Source organism: Amblyraja radiata, chromosome 30, assembly GCF_010909765.2.
Source record: "Amblyraja radiata isolate CabotCenter1 chromosome 30, sAmbRad1.1.pri, whole genome shotgun sequence".
NCBI lineage: Eukaryota > Metazoa > Chordata > Chondrichthyes > Rajiformes > Rajidae > Amblyraja > Amblyraja radiata.
In genome coordinates, this window is record NC_045985.1 from 5,882,916 (window position 1) to 5,901,228 (window position 18,313).

General features: G+C 46.0%; 1 protein-coding gene across 2 annotated transcripts; it reads left to right on the plus strand.

Annotated features, from left to right (window-relative positions):
- The first annotated feature begins 2,540 nt into the window (after positions 1 to 2,540).
- Positions 2,541 to 15,757, plus strand: LOC116989783 (zinc-binding protein A33-like). Of its 2 annotated transcripts, XM_033047358.1 has the most exons (6): positions 2,541 to 2,980; positions 3,064 to 3,159; positions 4,277 to 4,510; positions 9,444 to 9,462; positions 10,977 to 10,978; positions 15,101 to 15,757. In XM_033047358.1, the coding sequence occupies exons 1-6, from the start codon at positions 2,570 to 2,572 to the stop codon at positions 15,731 to 15,733; spliced, it is 1,395 nt and encodes a 464-aa protein (XP_032903249.1). In that variant the 5' UTR covers positions 2,541 to 2,569; the 3' UTR covers positions 15,734 to 15,757. The 2 variants fall into 2 exon arrangements, with proteins under 2 accessions (XP_032903249.1, XP_032903251.1); XM_033047360.1 differs by lacking the exons at positions 10,977 to 10,978; positions 15,101 to 15,757 and adding an exon at positions 9,562 to 9,803 and having other exon boundaries at positions 9,444 to 9,466.
- Positions 15,758 to 18,313: the final 2,556 nt, after the last annotated feature.

Sequence of the window (18,313 nt, forward strand, 5' to 3'; positions counted from 1 at the left end):
AAAGTGATTACACAATTTGTATATACAAGACATTGTTCCAATTAAACCTATACATCTTGGGAAATAATGTGACTTCTTAAACTACAGATCCAAACACAAAGATCTAATGTAAAATGGAAAAAAACATATATATATCTCTAATTAAAAGACAATATATATCCCAGATGATATTCTTTATAAATCATATTTAAACTAACATTATCTTACGTTACACACTTTAAAATAGGAATTGACTCTGTCTTTGCAAACTCACATCTCCTATAGCCAGGATCATAAAACTGTCCCAGGTGACAAACGATAATTGTCTCTTGGCTATCTTACACCTCCCTCCCCCTCCTTGTAGGGATCCCCCTTCTCTAGGGAGAGACATTCCATTGGGCCTCTTTACGACCTTGCATTCACACTGACAACATTATTCAAAGATTGGTACATTTCTAGACCACCATCTCTTTCTTAAAACCTTAGCCACCTCAGTTTTTATAAACATAAGCAATCCAACATACAAAGGTCACATTATCCCCCACTCCAAGAATTTCTACTCATCTTATCTGTTTTCCCTCTTATCTCAACATAAGTGTAATTAAACACAGCTCACAGATCCTGAGATGCCTTGCTATCTAAAACTAATATAAACATTTGTCAGTCGTAAATGCTGAGCCCTTTGCATTACAAAAGAGCTGAGGAATGTGGCCTCATTAAAAACCATGTGGTCTGTGACTGACCAAATGGCCTGTAACCTGAGAACGGCCACACTAACAAAACTACGTTAAAATACACATGATATACGATACATTCAATACAGAAAATAATATCTACTATACCTGCAGATCAAAGACTTTGTGTAGTTACATATTTAAAATACTACATTGAGACTACCAAACATCTTACAGGTGTAGAAACTGGATTATTCATCAGCCATAAAGCCACACAAAAAAGTGACAACTCAAACAATTTCAAGATGGCTGAAGAAGGTGCTATTGGATGCAGGAATTGATACTGACAAATTTAAACCTCATTCCACCAGGGCGGCGGCAACATTGGCGGCCAAGGATTTGGACATTCCACAGACCATATCCTTGCGGCTGCAGGTTGGGAAAATGAAAGGATGTTGCACAAGTATTATCACAAAGAAATTGCAGACCCTGGTGTATTTGGTGGTACTATTTTGAATTCAGTATTAAATCTCTAGAGATTAAAATGGGACATAATGTTTTACCATAAAATAAACCATTAATTAATTAAACAAGTATGATGGTTTGCATGTTATTGACTGTTTTTCACTCATAAAGTCAAGCAAAATGCAGTGATACGCCGGAACCCAATCTACGGCCTGAAATCACAGAAGCGTTAAAATCTTCACGTAGTCACTCACGTGACTCCGAAGTAATATAATAAGATTAAACGGGAACTTACCAGTTTGAAGTTTGATCTTTATTTTATGAGGAGTTACGTCGAGGGACTACGTGCCCTCCGCTCCCACCCTAATAAGATCAAAGGTAAACCAGCATCTGCAGTTCCTTCTTACACTGCGACCATCCATACACTAGTTGTACCCTACACATGAGGGACATTATGGTGGGCAAATAACACACAAACCTCTACGTCTTTGGAATGTGGTCGGAAACCGCAGCTCCCGGAGAAAACCCACGCGGCCACATTGAGAACGTATCAACTCCGTACAGACAGCAGCAGCAGTCAGCATCGCACCCGCGTGTCTGGTGCTGTAAGGCGGGAACTCTACCGCTACGCCGCTGTGCCACCCAATTGGACTAGACCTTTTTAGGAAGGAACTGCAGATGCTGGTTTAAACCGAAGATAAACGCAAAATGCTGGAGTAACTCAGAGGGACGGGCAGCAATTCTGGAGAGAGGGGATGGGTGACGTTTCGGGTCGAGGTTTCTGAAGACTGGTCTCGGCCAGAAATGTCACCCATTTCCTCTCTCGGGAGATGCTGCCTGTCCCGCTGAGTTACTCCAGCATTTTGTGTCTATCTTTGTACTAGAAGTTTGTTTTTCTTGACGCATTAGGGCCTCCGCCATTCCAACTGAGGCATGTGATGAAATTTCGTTCATTGTGGTGCTGGTTCCCATCACCAGAGTGATGTCGAGCGGGCTGAAGAATTGTGCAGTTTCGCGGCGTTTTCTACCCCAATGGTGGTGAGTTTCTGCAACGCGCTGCCAGGGTTGGTGGTGGAGGCTGATACGAGACAGGCGGTGAAGAGATTTTTGGATAGGCAACTGTTCATCGCAGTTCTTGTTCAAATGACGATTATTCTTACTTGACTTCACTCTAAGTTTATATTTAACCATCGTTTTACACCCCAGTTAGTATCTTTTTTTCTGTCCTGCTCTAAACTGTCCCATAACATTCCCTGTGTTTACATTTATATACCGGTCTGTTTAACATCTCACTAAACCCTCCATGGGTATTTGAGGTCAGGACACGGTCACTGAGAACACGTTCACCCTGAAAACCTATAGTAGACACTCGCGGTACAGAGGGATCACAAGGGATCAGCAACTTCCAATCAGTGGAAGCAGTTTCAAACCAGGAAGTGGCAGGAGTTAAAATGGCTTCTAAAGAGCAGGTCGAGAATTTAACAGAGGAGGCAATTTGTCCCATCTGTCTGGATTTCTTCACCGAACCGGTGTCACTGGAGTGTGGGCACTACTTCTGCCGCTCCTGTATCACACAGAGTTGGGACAGGGAGGAGAAAAACTCCTGCCCGGAATGTAGAGAGGTGTTTACAGACCGCAGCCTCAGGGTTAGTCGGGCCTTGGCGAGACTGTCTGAGAAAGTTCGAACACTGAGCCTGAATACGGAAGAGAAGGAAAGTAAACATCACTGCGAGGAACATCAGGAAGAACTGAAGCTGTTTTGTGAAACTGACAAGAAACTGATCTGTGTGATTTGTGCAGTTGGGCGGGAACACAGAAAACATCGTTTCATGCAGATAGATGAAGCTGTTGAAATCTACAAGGTAAAAGCAAACCGACTACGATCACTTGCTTGAATGTATAGTTGAATGTTTATTGTCTAACCCCCTTTCTCTCTGATTCCCAGGATCAGGTTAAATCATCCATACAATCTCTGACAACAAATAAATCAGCCATCCAGGAAATGGAAGAGCAACAGAAGCAGAAGATTTCCCAAGTCCGGGTGAGGCCTTGCTGTGTGGCATTTCTGATCGTTTTGTGTAGTTTTGTATTTTGGTTAATGCACTACAGCGTAGCGTGGCAGCAGTTAGTTGCGCTGTTTCACTGCTCCGGTGAATTCGGTTCGACCCTGACTTCTGGTATTGTCTACGTGACGCTTCCATGTCCCCTTCCCCCCCCCCCACCCCCCCCCCCCCGCTCTCTACCCCTCCCCCAGTACAACACTACCCCACCCACCCAACTCCCTCCATTAGTATAACTCTCCCATTAACCCCCACCCCCCCCCCGGTACAACTCTCCCCTTAACCCCAACTCTTCCCCGCCCCCCCCCCCCCCCACTTCTTACCCTGGAATTACACTCCCCTACCCCACCCCCCTCCCCTGGTACAACTCTGTCCACTCCTCACCACCAAACCTTTCACCTCCCCTGGCACAACTCCCCACTACCCCTCCCCTGGAACAAGTCTGTCCTCCCACCACCGCCACCCACTCCCCAGGCATAACCCTGCCCTCCCTCTCTCACACAGCTCTGCCCACCCCCCATGCTTCTTACAGTATAATTTAAGGGTAAACAAGCAAGGAAATTGTATCATTTCAAGGTATAATTATCAACAATTCTCTGCATGGGGGGCGCTGCCTCGTTTTACCACCACCAGGGGCGCTGCCCCCTGGACCCCAATCTCTCTCCCTCTTTTTTCAATTTTTTCCCTGTCTCATGCCTGATCACGGGATATGAGGAGAAAGCAGGAATGGGGTACTGATTCTGGTTGATCGTATTGAATGGCGGTGCTGGCTCGAAGGGCCGAATGGCCTACTCCTGCACCTATCGTCTATGTTTCTATATTCTCCCCGTGACCAGGGTGGGTTCCGCCCACATCTCCCAGACATGTTGGTTTAATTGTTTGCTGTAATGAAGCTGCTGAAGGCGGGTGATCTGGGAGTCGGTGGGAGTTAATGTGGACGTGAGGGCCATTGTGTTTCAGGGAAACGGGAGGAAATGAGATTAATGGGATTATTCTCAGGAACAGCATAGATATCGATGTGCCAAATGGTCACCTTCTACTTCACAACGAAATAGAATACAGAAATATATTCTGACAACTTCACCTTTCATTTGACAGGAGCAGTCACAAAGCCTCAAGTCTCACGTCACATCTCAGTTTGCTGAACTGCACCAGATTCTCGTGAAGAAAGAACAGCACATTCTCGGAGAGATCAAGGAAGAAGAGGAGAAGATTCTAAGTCCAATGGAGAAAAATCTTCAAGACATTCGAGAGAATTTAAACACTATTGAGGAGGAACTCTCAAATCTGCAGGGGCGAATGGAACAAACAGACATCGTGTTATTTCTGAAGGTCAGGGGTTATTTTTCAATCTCGTTCAATGAAACTTCAGTCACAACATTGGGAGCGATATATTTGTGCAAATGCAACTTTTATCAATTCCTATATTTATCCAACATCCCCCATACAAACATGCTCTGCTATCTCATAATCCATAGTAGACAAATTAGACCATTCGGCCCATCAAGTCTACTCCGCCATTCAATCATGGTTGATCTTGCTCACATTTTCAACTCCATTCTCTTGCCTTCTCCCCAGTGCCTGATGGTCTGCATCCCAGGGTACTTAAGGACGTGGCTCAAGAAATTGTGGGCGCATTTGGCGATCATTTTCCAATGTTCTATAGTTTCAGGATCAGTTGCTGTGGATTGGAGGGTAGCTCATGTTATCCCACTTTTTAAGAAAGGAGGGAGAGAGAAAACGGAATTATATACCAGTTACCCTGACATCAGTTGTGGGGAAGATGCTGGAGTCAATTATAAAAGATGAAATAGCGGCACATTTGGATAGCAGTAACAGGGTCTGTCCGAGTCAGCATGGATAATTACGAAGGGGAAATCATGCTTGACTAATCTTCTGGAATTTTTTGAGGATGTAACTAGGAAAATGGAGATGGGAGAGTCAGTGGATGTAGTGTACCTGGACTTTCAGAAAGCCTTTAAGGTCCCACATGGGAGATTAGTGGGCAGAATTAGAGCACATGGTAATGGGAGTAGTGTAGGTATAGGTATAGGTTCTTTATTGTCATTATAACGTGTAAACATGTACAACAAAATTAAAAATGCCAACCAGTCAGTGCACCATTCACACATTATCTAAAAGCTAACGATACGTAAAAGAGAAATATCTGAAATAAACAACTAAAATAAATAACATGAAAAAAACAAGCATAAACACACAACCATACATTCTTCTGTCGATTGCACAATCCCTTTGGTATGTAGCGCTCATTTGGTGGCTATATTAAGTGTAGTTATTGCTGTGGGATAAAAACTGTTTTAGAGTCTGTTTGTCCTTGTCCTCATTGATCTGTACCATCTGCCTGACAGCAACAGTTCAAACAGGGAGTGCCCGGGATGGGAAATGTCCTTTATAATGTTCTGGGATTTCTTGAGACAGTGGGAACTATGTAGGTCCTCCAAGGTGAGGAGAGGGCATCCGACAATCTTCTGGGCGTTGTCAATAGCCCTCTGGAGCGCTTTCCTCTGAGCCGCTGTGCAGCTGGTGTACCACACGCATACACAGTATGTTAGGATGCTCTCTATGGAGCACCGATAAAAGGACAGCAGCAGTCTCTGGGTGATGTTGTTCTTCCTGAGCACCCTCAGGAAGTGCAGTCTCTGCTGGACCTATTTCAGCAGCGCAGAGGTGTTCACGCTCCATGTCAGGTCCTCCTCAATGTGGATTCCCAGGAAGCGGAAATCCGCCACCCTCTCCACACAGTCCCCTCTGATTTTTATTTAGCGAATGCAAAGTCCTTTAGCCAAGCAGTTGCCTCTTGATCTGCTGTATGAAGGGTGACAAGTCCTCCTTTGAGTCTTTGTTGAGGGCATGCTTCAATGATGTGTTGCATTGTTTGCTGCTCTCCACAAGCACACCGTGGGGTTGGACTGCTGCCCCATTTGTGAAGGTTGGCCAAGCAGGGGCCATGTCCAGTCCTGAATTGTTGGTAGGCAAGGACTTCGATGAGGCGTCGCTTGGCTGCAGAGAGGCCTTCAACATTCAGTTGTAGTATTCGGAGAGCAGGTCCAACTGCTAGGTTGGTGCTCTTGAGGCTGGTCGTTGTTGCTGCTTTCGGCTTTGGGTTAATGACTAGGATTCTTTGACTTGGCTCTCAGGCGTCGTCTTGTAGAATTTAGTCTGCTGGAAGGATCATTGGCTTCCCCAGGCGAGCCTGGGTACTGACGGGGGGCGCGACGATTGATGATTAATCGTGTAATGTCTGTTTTATTCTTCCTGTAGTCTATTATGAGCTCCTTGGTCTTTGAGGTGTTGAGGAGCAGGTTATTCTCTCCACACCACACTGTCAGCTGCTCCACCTCATCCCTGTAGGCGTACTCATCCCCCCCCCAGAGATGAGCCCCACCACCGTGGTGTCATCCGCAAATTTGACAATGGTGTTACTGTGGTGGGCGGGGGTGCAGTCATATGTATAGATGGTGTAAAGCAGGGGGCTCAGCACGCAGCCCTGTGGAGAGCCGGTACTGAGGCTGAGGGCCGTGGATGTGTGATGGCCCACTCTGACTCTCTGGCTGCGACCCGACAGGAAGCTATTTATCCACATGCAGGTGGAGTCTGGAAGTCCCAGGTCCCCCAGTTTGTCCACCAGTTTGTGGGGAAGGATGGTGTTAAAAGCAGAGCTGTAGTCCACAAAGAGCATCCGTACTGACATGGACAGTGAATGTGAGTGGAGGGCGAATGAGTGGGAATTAATGGGCACGTGAAATAGAATAGGGTACAAGGAATTGGATTGTGGGAATAGAAAGGTGGGTAATGCAGATTACTTTCACAACATTCCAGTAGCTTTCAGACAAGCCCTGAATTGCCAGGATAATGAAAGCTACGGATTAAATGCAAGCAAATGGGAGCGGTGTAGGTAGGTGCAGTGGCAAGCATGGGCATTGTGGGCCGAAGGGCCTTTGTCTACACTCCATGTCTTGAGATTGGGTTGCCTATGTGACCTTCCATTTCGTGAAGATATGCAGGAGAATGACATAATATATTGATCTTCACCTTTCATCTGACAGGATCAGTCACACAACAACTTTCCTTTTATAATCTTTTTATTCATTTTTTTCAAAAACAAAAACAAAAAACAACAAAAAAATAATGATCAACATAACAATGATATTGATACATAGGGATCAGGGTTACATTAATAACAGGAATAACCTAAATATGAGACCAGTGTCAAAATACACATTGAGTATAGACCTCCCGGTCTCTATGTAAATATAGTTAAGTGTTTAAAAGAAAACTTGTATATATATAAAAACAAAAAGATAAAAACAAAAAACAAAAAGAAAAGAGAAAAAAGAGAAAAACAAAACCCCCCTAAACGAGAAAAAAAAAGCAAAACTGAATCTGGGCTGCAAAGAATTTCAACAATTGAATTCCCTGTTTGTCGTCAAGTCCGTGTCACCGTATAAAGGTAAAATAATTATTATAACGGTTGGAGAGGGGACAATTTATGTTGTGTGAAAATGTTGAATAAATCTTCCCCAAGTCCTATCAAATTTAACCAAAGGTTCAACAATGTCACTCCTAATGTTTTTCTAAATTTAAACATGATATCGTTTCAGAGTACCAATCGAGTGTGGTCGGAGGATTAGAGTATTTCCATTTAAATAAAATAGATCTTCCGACAATTAATGTAGTAAAAGCAATCAGCCGATGAGCCAGAGATCACAACCCAGTTTGCTGAACTGCACCAGATTCTCACTAAAATAGAGCAGCGTTTACTCGTTCCTTCTCTCCAGAGATGCTGCCTAACCCGCTGAGTTCCTCCAGCATTTTGTGTCTACCTTTGATTTAAACCAGCATCTGCAGTTCTTTCCTCCACACATATTCTCTCTCTAGTTGTCCCTTTGACCTCAGAGGGAACCATTCTCTCCTGAGTTATTCTTTTGCTATTAATATACTTGTTGTATCTCTGCGGATTCTCTTGTTTGTCGTGACACGTGACTCTGTTTTGTTCTGCTGATTTCCTTTTAATTTACTCCTGCAAGATTTTATACTGCAAAACAAATTGTTTGATGACAGCAACCTGTATCCGACCAGTGCCTCACACACTTTGTGGTTCCCTCATTCTGATACGTGATCTTATGTTACATTACCATCTGCATCGACCAGACCTATGACCGCAAATTCCACATTCTGATCACTGAATTTCTGACAGGATTTGCTTCAGGCCACTTTGAATTTTACATTTGTGTTTTGGTATCTGCAGAACCGGTGATACATTCTACATCCACACCCAATCTAATCCTTCGTTAATCTTAAATCCCTCCAACCAATCATGATTAACAGCTTATTGTTGAGTAACATATGATAAGCGTTTTTCGACACTGGGCCTGTACTCGATGGAGTTTAGAAAAATGAGCGGGGACATCATTGACCGAAGAATGAAAGGCTTCACACAATGCTTCAATGTGGAGAGGATGTTTCCACTAGTGGGAGAGTCTGGGACTAGAGGTCATAGCCTCAGAATTAAAGGACATTTCTTTATGAAGGAAATGAGGAGACATTTTAGTCAGAGGATGGTGACTCTGGAATTATTTGCCACAGATGGCTCTGGAGGTCAAGTCAGTGGATATTTTTAAGGCAGATATATATAGATTCTTGATTAGTATGGGTGTCAGATGTTATGTGGAGAAGGCAGGAGAATGGGGTTAGGAGGGGGAGATAGGTCAGCCATGATGGAATAGTGGAGTAGTCTTGATGGGCTGAATGGTCCTATCACTTATGACCATATGATATTGTTCAGCAGGAAATTCACAACACGTCCAGACTTCCCTTTAAAAAAAAATTCAAAATAGACTTTAGTCGGGTAATAAATATATACAATACATGAACCGTGCAAAAAAAATGTATCCGACATTTTCGAAGGCTATACCAATTATTTAATACAGTCTACAAACATTGCTCAAATTTCACAAATTTATCCCCCACTCTTGCCACTCATGTGGACCACTGGTGTGGAATCCCTTCCCTTATTTTGAGGGCGTCTCCACCACACCCTGCAGATTTTCCTGCACATTGCCTCCTCTGAGATATAGTATAATTTTCACAAACATTTAACAACCCTCCTGCATTGGTTCCATCAGTGTAATGTCCTCTGTGTGACAATGTGAGCGCGAGTCAGAAAATGGTAATTTTCAACTATGTGAAATAACTTGCGTGAAATTGCTGTTCCCTCAGTCAATTTTTGTTTTATTTATTCCAGGAGGAAGCTGGTCGCAAGAGTAGGTAGGACATGTTATTCAGTTAAACTCTGCACGGATCTGTAAAGCCACATAAACATGTTGACGCGCAGGTTATAACCGGTTATTTAATATTTGCAGAATTAATGATGAAGACCAGACATTGTCACTAAGAGATGGTGCCATGCTGGATGAAAAATTTGATCACCCCTACTGGTTGAACGCAGTGTTGAAAGACATTGTTGTTGCCAATCATCAAGGTAAAACATATGGATTCCTTACTTCTTATGTGGGTGACATATTTAAGTTGTAAATAGATGCAAAGATTGACCGTAATGATGAACTGAAGGGGAACTAAAATTTTATACCAGCACCAGTCTCACCTGTTGGGAAGCTTCACAGTCAAGTGGTCAGCTGGAGATGTCAGAACCCTGAACACATCCAACACAGGGAGCACAATACAACCAAGACACAGACTGCTAGATGGACTAAAACATCTTAACCCCATCCGCAGAAACACGCCACGATACGAGTTTGATTTCTACCAGGTAACCAGCAAAGTAAACTTGACTAAATTAAATCAGAGGTATTGAAAACTAGTAGGAATTAGATGACCAAGACTGTCATAAAAACCGCGGGTTCCATCAGAGAAGGATATATGTGCCACTGGTCCTGCTTGTCCTGTCAGTGACTACTGACTTTGGTTAACTCGTGTCTACCCCCTGCTGGAGTTACGGACTTCATTGTCATTAATTCTCCACCACATTGAGGCATTGTATGAATGAGTCGCTTCAGACAAATTAGTATTGACCTCAGCCACGAATTTCGTCTCAGACGAAAACACCCAATTACTTGTTCAGTTTATATAAAATGGATTTAACTAAATCTAGTTTAAAATTGGTCCCAAAATGTTAATCTTCAAGTGGAATGGGTAGTAAAGAAAGCAAAGTCAAGAGGGCTTGTATACAAAATGGGGATGTAATGCTGAGACTCTATGAGACGCTGGTAAGGCCACATTTGGAATATCTCCAAGTTTGCGGCCACATTTGGAATATCTCCAAGTTTGCGGATGACACTAAGCTGGGGGGGAAGCTTAGTGGGAAAGTCCAGGACAAGGGGTCACAGCTTAAGGATAAGGGGGAAATCCTTTAAAACCGAGATGAGAAGAACTTTTTTCACACAGAGAGTGGTGAATCTCTGGAACACCCTGCCACAGAGGGTAGTCGAGGCCAGTTCATTGGCTATATTTAAGAGGGAGTTAGGTGTGGCCCTTGTGGCTAAGGGGATCAGAGGGTATGGAGAGAAGGCAGGTACGGGATACTGAGTTGGATGATCAGCCATGATCATATTGAATGGCGGTGCAGGCTCGAAGGGCCGAATGGCCTACTCCTGCACCTAATTTCTATGTTTCTCTATGTTTCTAATTGCAGACACCATAACTGAGGAAGGATGTGCTGGCTCTGGAGAAGGGCCTGAGGAGGTTTACAAGAATGATCCCAGGAATGAGTAGGCTAACCTATGATGAGCTTTTGTCGGCACTGGGCCTGTTCTCGCAGGAGTTTAGAAGAATGAGGGGGGACTGCATTGAAACATACAGAATAGTAAAAGGCTTGGATAGAGTGGATGTGGAGAGGACGTTTCCACTAGTGGGAGAGTTTAGGACTAGAGGTCACAGCCTCAGAATGAAAGAACTTTCTTTTAGGAAGGAGATGAGGATAATTTGTTTTGTCGGATGGTGGTAAATCTGTGAAATTCTTAGTCAGAGAAGGCTGTGGAGCCTAAGTCAGTGGATATTTTTAAGGCAGTGATAGATAGATTTTTGATTAGTACAGGTGTCAGATGTTTTAAGGAGAAGGCTGGAGAATGGATTTAGGAGGGAGAGGTAGATCAGCCATTATTGAATGGCGGAGTTCTTGAAGGGCCAAATGGCCTAATTCTACTCCTATCACATGATATCTATATTACTAAAAGTAAGATCTTGACCGCTTTTGACACTGCGATGTGATTTCTGAGAAAACGCCGCCACTTACGGCCGTCATTTTTGGCCTCCTCGCTCAGAGCCCCCCTCCGCCGGACTGGACTAGAGGATTTTCCCATCGATGAAAAATCAGAGGAATATTAATGTTTTTTTTTTAAATCGCCATTCTCTCTGCTGCCCCTGCTGGTGGGAGAGGGGAGGGACTATAAAACCCTGAAGTGGTGTACCTCACTCAGTCTCCGCAAGATGGAGGAAGCGAGAGGCTAATGTCTCTCTGAGCTCTAAATAACACTGAACACATGTCTACTCAACTGTGAGGGTCCTTAGTGTGATTTGAAAATCAAAATATGGTTGGTTTGAAGTAAAAATGCACTGCAAATGGTTGTTTGTGGGTTTGGGTTGAAGTAAAAAGGCACTACAAATGGTTGGTCTAAACTTGACAACTTCCTGTTTGCACTATATTGATTTTAGATAAAATGCTACCACTTACTTTTTGGCCATCTTACTCAGTCCCCCTCTGCTCATCAGGTGCAGAGGATTCTTCCCTTCAATGAAAAATAAAAGTGTTATTAGTGTTTTAAAAATGTTGAGAATCTCTCTCCTGTCAATCACGCCATGAAGGCCACACCTTTTCTGGTGGGAGGGGGAGGGATTATAAAACCCGGAAGTGTGACTCAGTCTCTGCATGATGGGGGAGGGAGAGGTCATGACTCTGTCTGAGCTGGGAATCAACTGAACACACTGAATGTCTACTGACCTGTGAGTTTGGTGTTTTGTGTGGTTTTATGGTGGTTTCACCCTGCTTGAAATGGTATGAAACTGCACTTGAATTTGGTGGCCTTGCACCCTGCTTGAAGTGGTATGAACATGCATTTGAATTTGGTGGCCTTGCACCCTGCTTGAAGTGGTTGGAAACTGCACTTGAATTCGGAGGCCTTGCACCTTGTTTGAAGTGGTAGTAAACTGAACCTGAATTTGGTGGCCTTGCACCCTGCTCGAAGAGGTAAGAAACTGCACTTGAATTTGGTGGCCTTGCAGCCTGCTTGAAATGGTAGGAAAGTGGATGTGAATTTGGTGGCCTTGCACTCTGCTTGAAATGGAATTTCAAGGAATAACCATGAGTCAACTGCCAGCCCACCAGCCGTGAGTGAGCTGCCAGCACATCAGGCTTGAGGGACTGAGCTGCCACCCCAATAATCCATTTGGCCCACAATGTCCATACTAGCCCTCTGGAGACCAGTAGTCCTTGCAGCCAACAGCACCCATACCAGCCCTCCGGAAAGCCCCCCCCCCCCCCCCCCCCCCATTGTCCACTAATAACCATATAATAACCATATAACAATTACAGCACGGAAACAGGCCATCTCGACCATTCTAGTCCGTGCCGAACACATAATCTCCCCTAGTCCCATATACCTGCGCTCAGACCATAACCCTCCATTCCTTTCCCATCGATATAACTATCCAATTTATTTTTAAATGATAAAAACGAACCTGCCTCCACCACCTTCACTGGAAGCTCATTCCACACAGCTACCACTCTCTGAGTAAAGAAGTTCCCCCTCATGTTACCCCTAAACTTCAGTCCCTTAATTCTCAAGTCATGTCCCCTTGTTTGACTCTTCCCTACTCTTAGTGGGAAAAGCTTTTCCACGTCAACTCTGTCTATCCCTCTCAACATTTTAAAAACCTCTATCAAGTCCCCCCTTAACCTTCTGCGCTCCAAAGAATAAAGCCCTAACTTGTTCAACCTTTCTCTGTAACTTAGTTGCTGAAACCCAGGCAACATTCTAGGCAACTATTGGTGGAGAGGTGGAATATTGCGTCAGGGGACCAGCCCTCCCGAGTGAACATGGGACCCAACGTGTCCCACTTAGTCTAGTTATGACCTTATAAGTATTGAAATGTGGGATCAATGTGTTGACCAGGATTGTTATCACAATTTATGGGCGATCTTCAGAGGGAAATCTGTGCCATAACTCTGTCTGAATTGTCAGTGACTGAAGTTTCTGGTGACTCAGTGTTTCCCCCTCTTGGAATCGCGAGGTTCACTGTTATTAACTGTCTATCATGTTGAGGCATTGCTTGAATTAGATTTGTCAGGGAATCTAGCATTCACCTCAGTCTAGGCTTTTTATCTGTGGAAAACAACAGCAATTTGTCCGGACAAAGATCCTCTCACACACATACACCTGAAAATTGAGATTTGTGCCAAACTTCTTCCTGTATCAAAAGTCTTCCAACACAAGCAACATCCCGATGAATCTTTGTAGGAAGGAAGTGCAGGTGTTGGTTTCAATCGAAGATAGACACAAAATGCTGGAGTAACTCAGTGTTTCAGGCAGCATCTCTGGAGAGAAGGAATGGGTGACATTATGGATCGAGACCGTGTTTCAGACTCAATGAATTAATGAATCAGACTCAGAACCGATGATTCTCCTCTGTTCCCTCTCCAGCACAAACACATCCTTCCTTGAGCATGTCGACCTGCACACAATACACCAAGTGAGGCTGACCAGCCTTGATAGCCTTCCACGTGACCCAGAGCACCAACAATTTCCATGTCAGTACAAATGTACATCACATGCCTACGGCACAGAAAGTAGTCGTTAATATATATCATAACCAACAACAATCCCAGGACAGATCCCTGCTGAAGACCACTGCGTACAGATAGCCACTACCATTCCACACCTTTCATTCACAAAACTATCCTGATGCCAATACCATCTGCCTCCTTAAACCAAGTAAATCTTGGATCCAATTATCCAGGTCATATCGGATATCATATGCCTTCTCTTTCACCACTCGCCCACCATGAGGGAACATGTCCAATGCCCCATGAAAACCCATATATTGGTTTAGCCTGAGTTGAATGAATTCTTGGTTACAGGTCCAGGATCATTTCAACCCATGAATCTCCTCTCCTTCAGCGACCCTACAATCGCGAGCCTCCACACATTCTGTGTTGCACAAGGGCCATTCAATCCCAACATTTTTCAGTGGTGGAAGCCACCCCTCCTTCAGTCTCGCCCTCTGCTGCAGAGAACATGAGCAGAAGGATCACAACTGGCATCTGAAATCGCCTCTATTCAGTGTGATGATGACGACTCTGCCCCAGGCCTCAACTCCTCCTGTGTGCCAGTTCCACACTGGCCCCAATTCTCCAATATTACATCCGATATCCTGCCTGCCTTTATAAATACTTCCTGTTACCACTTATCTCAATCCGCTACTTGATAATCTGATTCCCTCTCCACCACCTAACAGCGAGATCTCACAAAACCCCGCCCAACCGCTCCAAATGCCCACCCGCAATCTCTTCATCCTCTCTCTCCCTCTCTCTCTCTCCCTCTCTCTCTCCCTCTCTCTCTCCCTCTCTCTCTCCCTCTCTCTCTCTCTCCCTCTCTCTCCCTCTCTCCCCCCCTCTCCCCCCTCTCCCCTACTCCTCTCCTCAACTCCGCTGCCCGACCCGCACCTTCAATTCACGAGCCTCTCCTTTCCTCGAAGTGAAACGCGGAGAAAGATTTGTGTTTTCCATTTCACGTAATTGGGTGAACCCCGGGCAAGGATTCAGTTGTCCGCCCGCCTGTGCCCGAGTCTCCCCCCGACCCCCGGGGACTCTCTGATTCTCTGCTTCTCCCCCCAGTCTCCGTCACCCTGGATGTGGAAACAGCGCATGCGCGGCTCGAGGTGTCTGAGGATCGGAAGAGAGTGAGAAATACCGGGACCGGGAGGAGTCTCCCTGACACCGGGAAGAGGTTTACAGAGTATGCGTGTGTGCTGGGATCGGAGGGATTCACATCGGGGAGACATTACTGGGAGGTGGAAGTGGCGGAGAATCAGCGGTGGATTCTGGGAGTCGCCGCAGAGTCTTTGGAGAGGAAGAAACAGTTCACACAGGCCCCGGAGACTGGAGTCTGGAGCATCTGGCGGGGGGGTGACGAGTTTGATGCAGTCACCTCCCCTGAATCCCCTCTCCCCGCCCGTCCCATCCCCGGGAGGGTGGGAGTTTATCTCAGTTATGAGTCCGGGACAGTTTCATTTTACGACGCGGCCACCAAGTCCCATCTCCACACCTTCACTGGGAATAAATTCACGGAGAAACTTTCTCCTCTCTTCTGGGCTGGGACGGAAAACCAGTGGATGAGAATCTGCTCCGGTTCCGTAAAAGGGTCGGGTCCCGGGACCGGCGTCAGGAGCGGGGCTCAGGGGCTGTGGGGCAGAAACCCGATGGACAACAGGTCTGCGCTGAACGAATGGCTCCCATTTAATCCCCAAATTCCGCGTCGTGAAACCCCAGTGAGCGCGGAAATAAAACCAGGGGGAATGTAAATGTGGGAAGTGTGAAATAAACAACAACTGAAATCAGAGCTGTCTGTCTGTCTGTCGATCCGTTCATTTTAACGCGTTAACCGCGTCCGGCAACGGAACAGAAATTACTTTTGTGAAAATATAAAGATTGAAACAATCTCCCTTCCCGTGGGTTCAGCAGCAGCCGCGGGCGGCGGGTCCTGAGCTCCGGGCTCTCCCGGGTCCTAAAGTCCGCCGACTTAATGGGCAACATTATGTTACAGCATTTCCACTTTCAACACCAGATACGTTTTACTTGGAACTGATGTTTTAAAGAATGGTACACAAAAAAGCTGTAGAAACTCAGCGGGTGCAGCAGCATCTATGGAGCGAAGGAAATAGGCAGCGTTTCGGGCTGAAACCGTTCTTCAGACTGATGGGGGGTGGGGGGGAGAAGGAAGGAAAAAGGAGGAGGAGGAGCCCGAGGGCGGGGGGATGGGAGGAGACAGCCCGAGGGCTAAGGAAGGGGAGGAGACAGCAAGGGCTAACAAAATTGGGAGAATTCGATGTTCATGCCCGCAGGCTGCAGACTCCCCAAGCGGAATATAAGGTGCTGTTCCTCCACTTTCCGGTGTTGCTCGCTCTGGCCATGGAGGAGACCCAGGACAGAGAGGTCGGATTGGGAATGGGAGGGGGAGTTGCAGTGCTGAGCCACCGGCAGGTCAGGTGGGTTCTTGCGACTGAGCGGAGGTGTTCGGCGAAACGATCGCCCAACCTCCGCTTGGTCTCACCGATGTAAATCAGCTGACATCTAGGCAGACATAGGGGGAGATGGGAAGATGTGGCGAGTGGTGGCGTCACGTTGGAAGTGGCGAAAATGACGGAGGATTATTTGTTGTATGTGACGGCTGGTGGGGTGAAAGGTGAGGACTAGGGGGACTCTGCCCTTGTTGCGAGTGCGGGGATGGGGAGAGAACGCAGTGTTGCGGGGTATGGAAGAGACCCTGGTGCGAGCCTCGTGTATTTCAAAGAATGGTGCGTTAGAAATTCCAGGTTCCTGGTGAAAACCCGCAGGAATCAGGCTCCGCCTTCCTGTCTGTATGATAAGTGGAGCATTGCTTATTCCAGTCGCAGCCAGACCGCTCCCTCGCCTCTCTCTCTCGGCTACATCATGTCTGTATCAGCGCTGCTTCCTGCTCTCGTTCCCCACTTTAAGGCCTCATCTTCCTCACTGCCAGTTTAGAACCGGCTCCCACTTTCACCGCTTGAGCTCCGACTCTTCCCTTCCCTTTCTCCGCTTCTCTGAATCCATGTCAGGGAAAAGGCTATGGCCAGAGTCCATTCCCAGCCAGCGGACTCCACCAGCTGCGTTCACTGCGCTTCTTCCCAACCTGCTTCCCGTCAAATTCCCTTTCCATTCTCCTTGTATTTTTGCGCCTGTTGCACCAGTGAAGGAAGAGTGATATTTGAGTTACCAGACAGCCATACAAAGCAAAGACCCTAGAGCGGAGCAAGATAGACTACTCCTGCGAAATGCAATGGGTTGACGTGTAGTACGCTACGGAGGGGATCCTGGGCATTTTTCACCGCCGATTTTAGTAACCGGAGCGTACCCGACCCGACTCGCAGTTTAATCAACGTTGCGGGGCAACAGTTTGTGTGTGTGATATAGGGTTAGATTCATAATTCTGTCAGTTCATACTTCTTGTCAAGAATAACATTTGACTCTGGTAATTGTCTTTTTTAATGCTTTTTTAAATCATTTCTTTTTAAATGGCTCACAAGCAGTGTTTGAGTTGATTTTGTAGTAACCGGAACCGACCCGACTCGCAGGGTAATTGACATTGCGGTGGATGTGTTTGTGCGTGATATGGGGTTAGATTCATAATTCTGTTAGTTCATAATTCTGTTAATTCTTGTTAAAGAATAAAATATTTATAAACACACATACATGAATGTGGCATAAATGTATATAATCATATAACACACACAATTATATTTCTTCTGATTTTTATATCCAATGATGAACTTTATTTCAGACTAGACAAGGGACATTAAATAAGAAACATTGTAAACCTCCCCGCAAATTCACACACACACTAGGCCCTATCCCACCCCTCAACCCCATCGCCTCCCCCCACACTACAATGTCTCCCCCCCCATGCCCCCCCCCCACACTACAATGTCTCCCCCCCCCATGCCCCCACACTACAATGTCCCCCCCCCATGCCCCCACACTACAATGTCTCCCCCCCCCACATGCCCCCACACTACAATGTCTCCCCCCCATACTACAATGTCTCCCCCCCCCCCATGCCCCCACACTACAATGTCTCCCCCCCCATGCCCCTCTCCCCTCTCCCCGGGCCGCATCCCCTCTCCCCGCTGCCCCGGGTCGCGCATCCCCTCTCCCCGCCCAAGTCAAAGACCAAAGCGAAGATACGGGAGCGGAGGTGGAAACAAAGATCCGATCTTTGGCCGGAAGCAAGGTGGTGGAGGTTGGTTGCTAAAATGGGTCCATGAATCTGCCCATGACCGTACTACACGTTTGCGTGAGAGTAACCCATCTTGCTCCGCTCTAGGATCTTTGATACAAAGTGAAAAGCAACAAGACACACAGCC

Coding starts and splice junctions, on each gene's coding strand:
- LOC116989783 (XM_033047358.1), top strand. CDS start 2,570: ATGGCTTCTAAAGAGCAGGTCGAGAATTTAACAGAGGAGGCAATTTGT. Junction 2,981..3,063: donor AAGCTGTTGAAATCTACAAG/GTAAAAGCAAAC, acceptor TCTGATTCCCAG/GATCAGGTTAAATCATCCAT. Junction 3,160..4,276: donor AGAAGATTTCCCAAGTCCGG/GTGAGGCCTTGC, acceptor TTCATTTGACAG/GAGCAGTCACAAAGCCTCAA.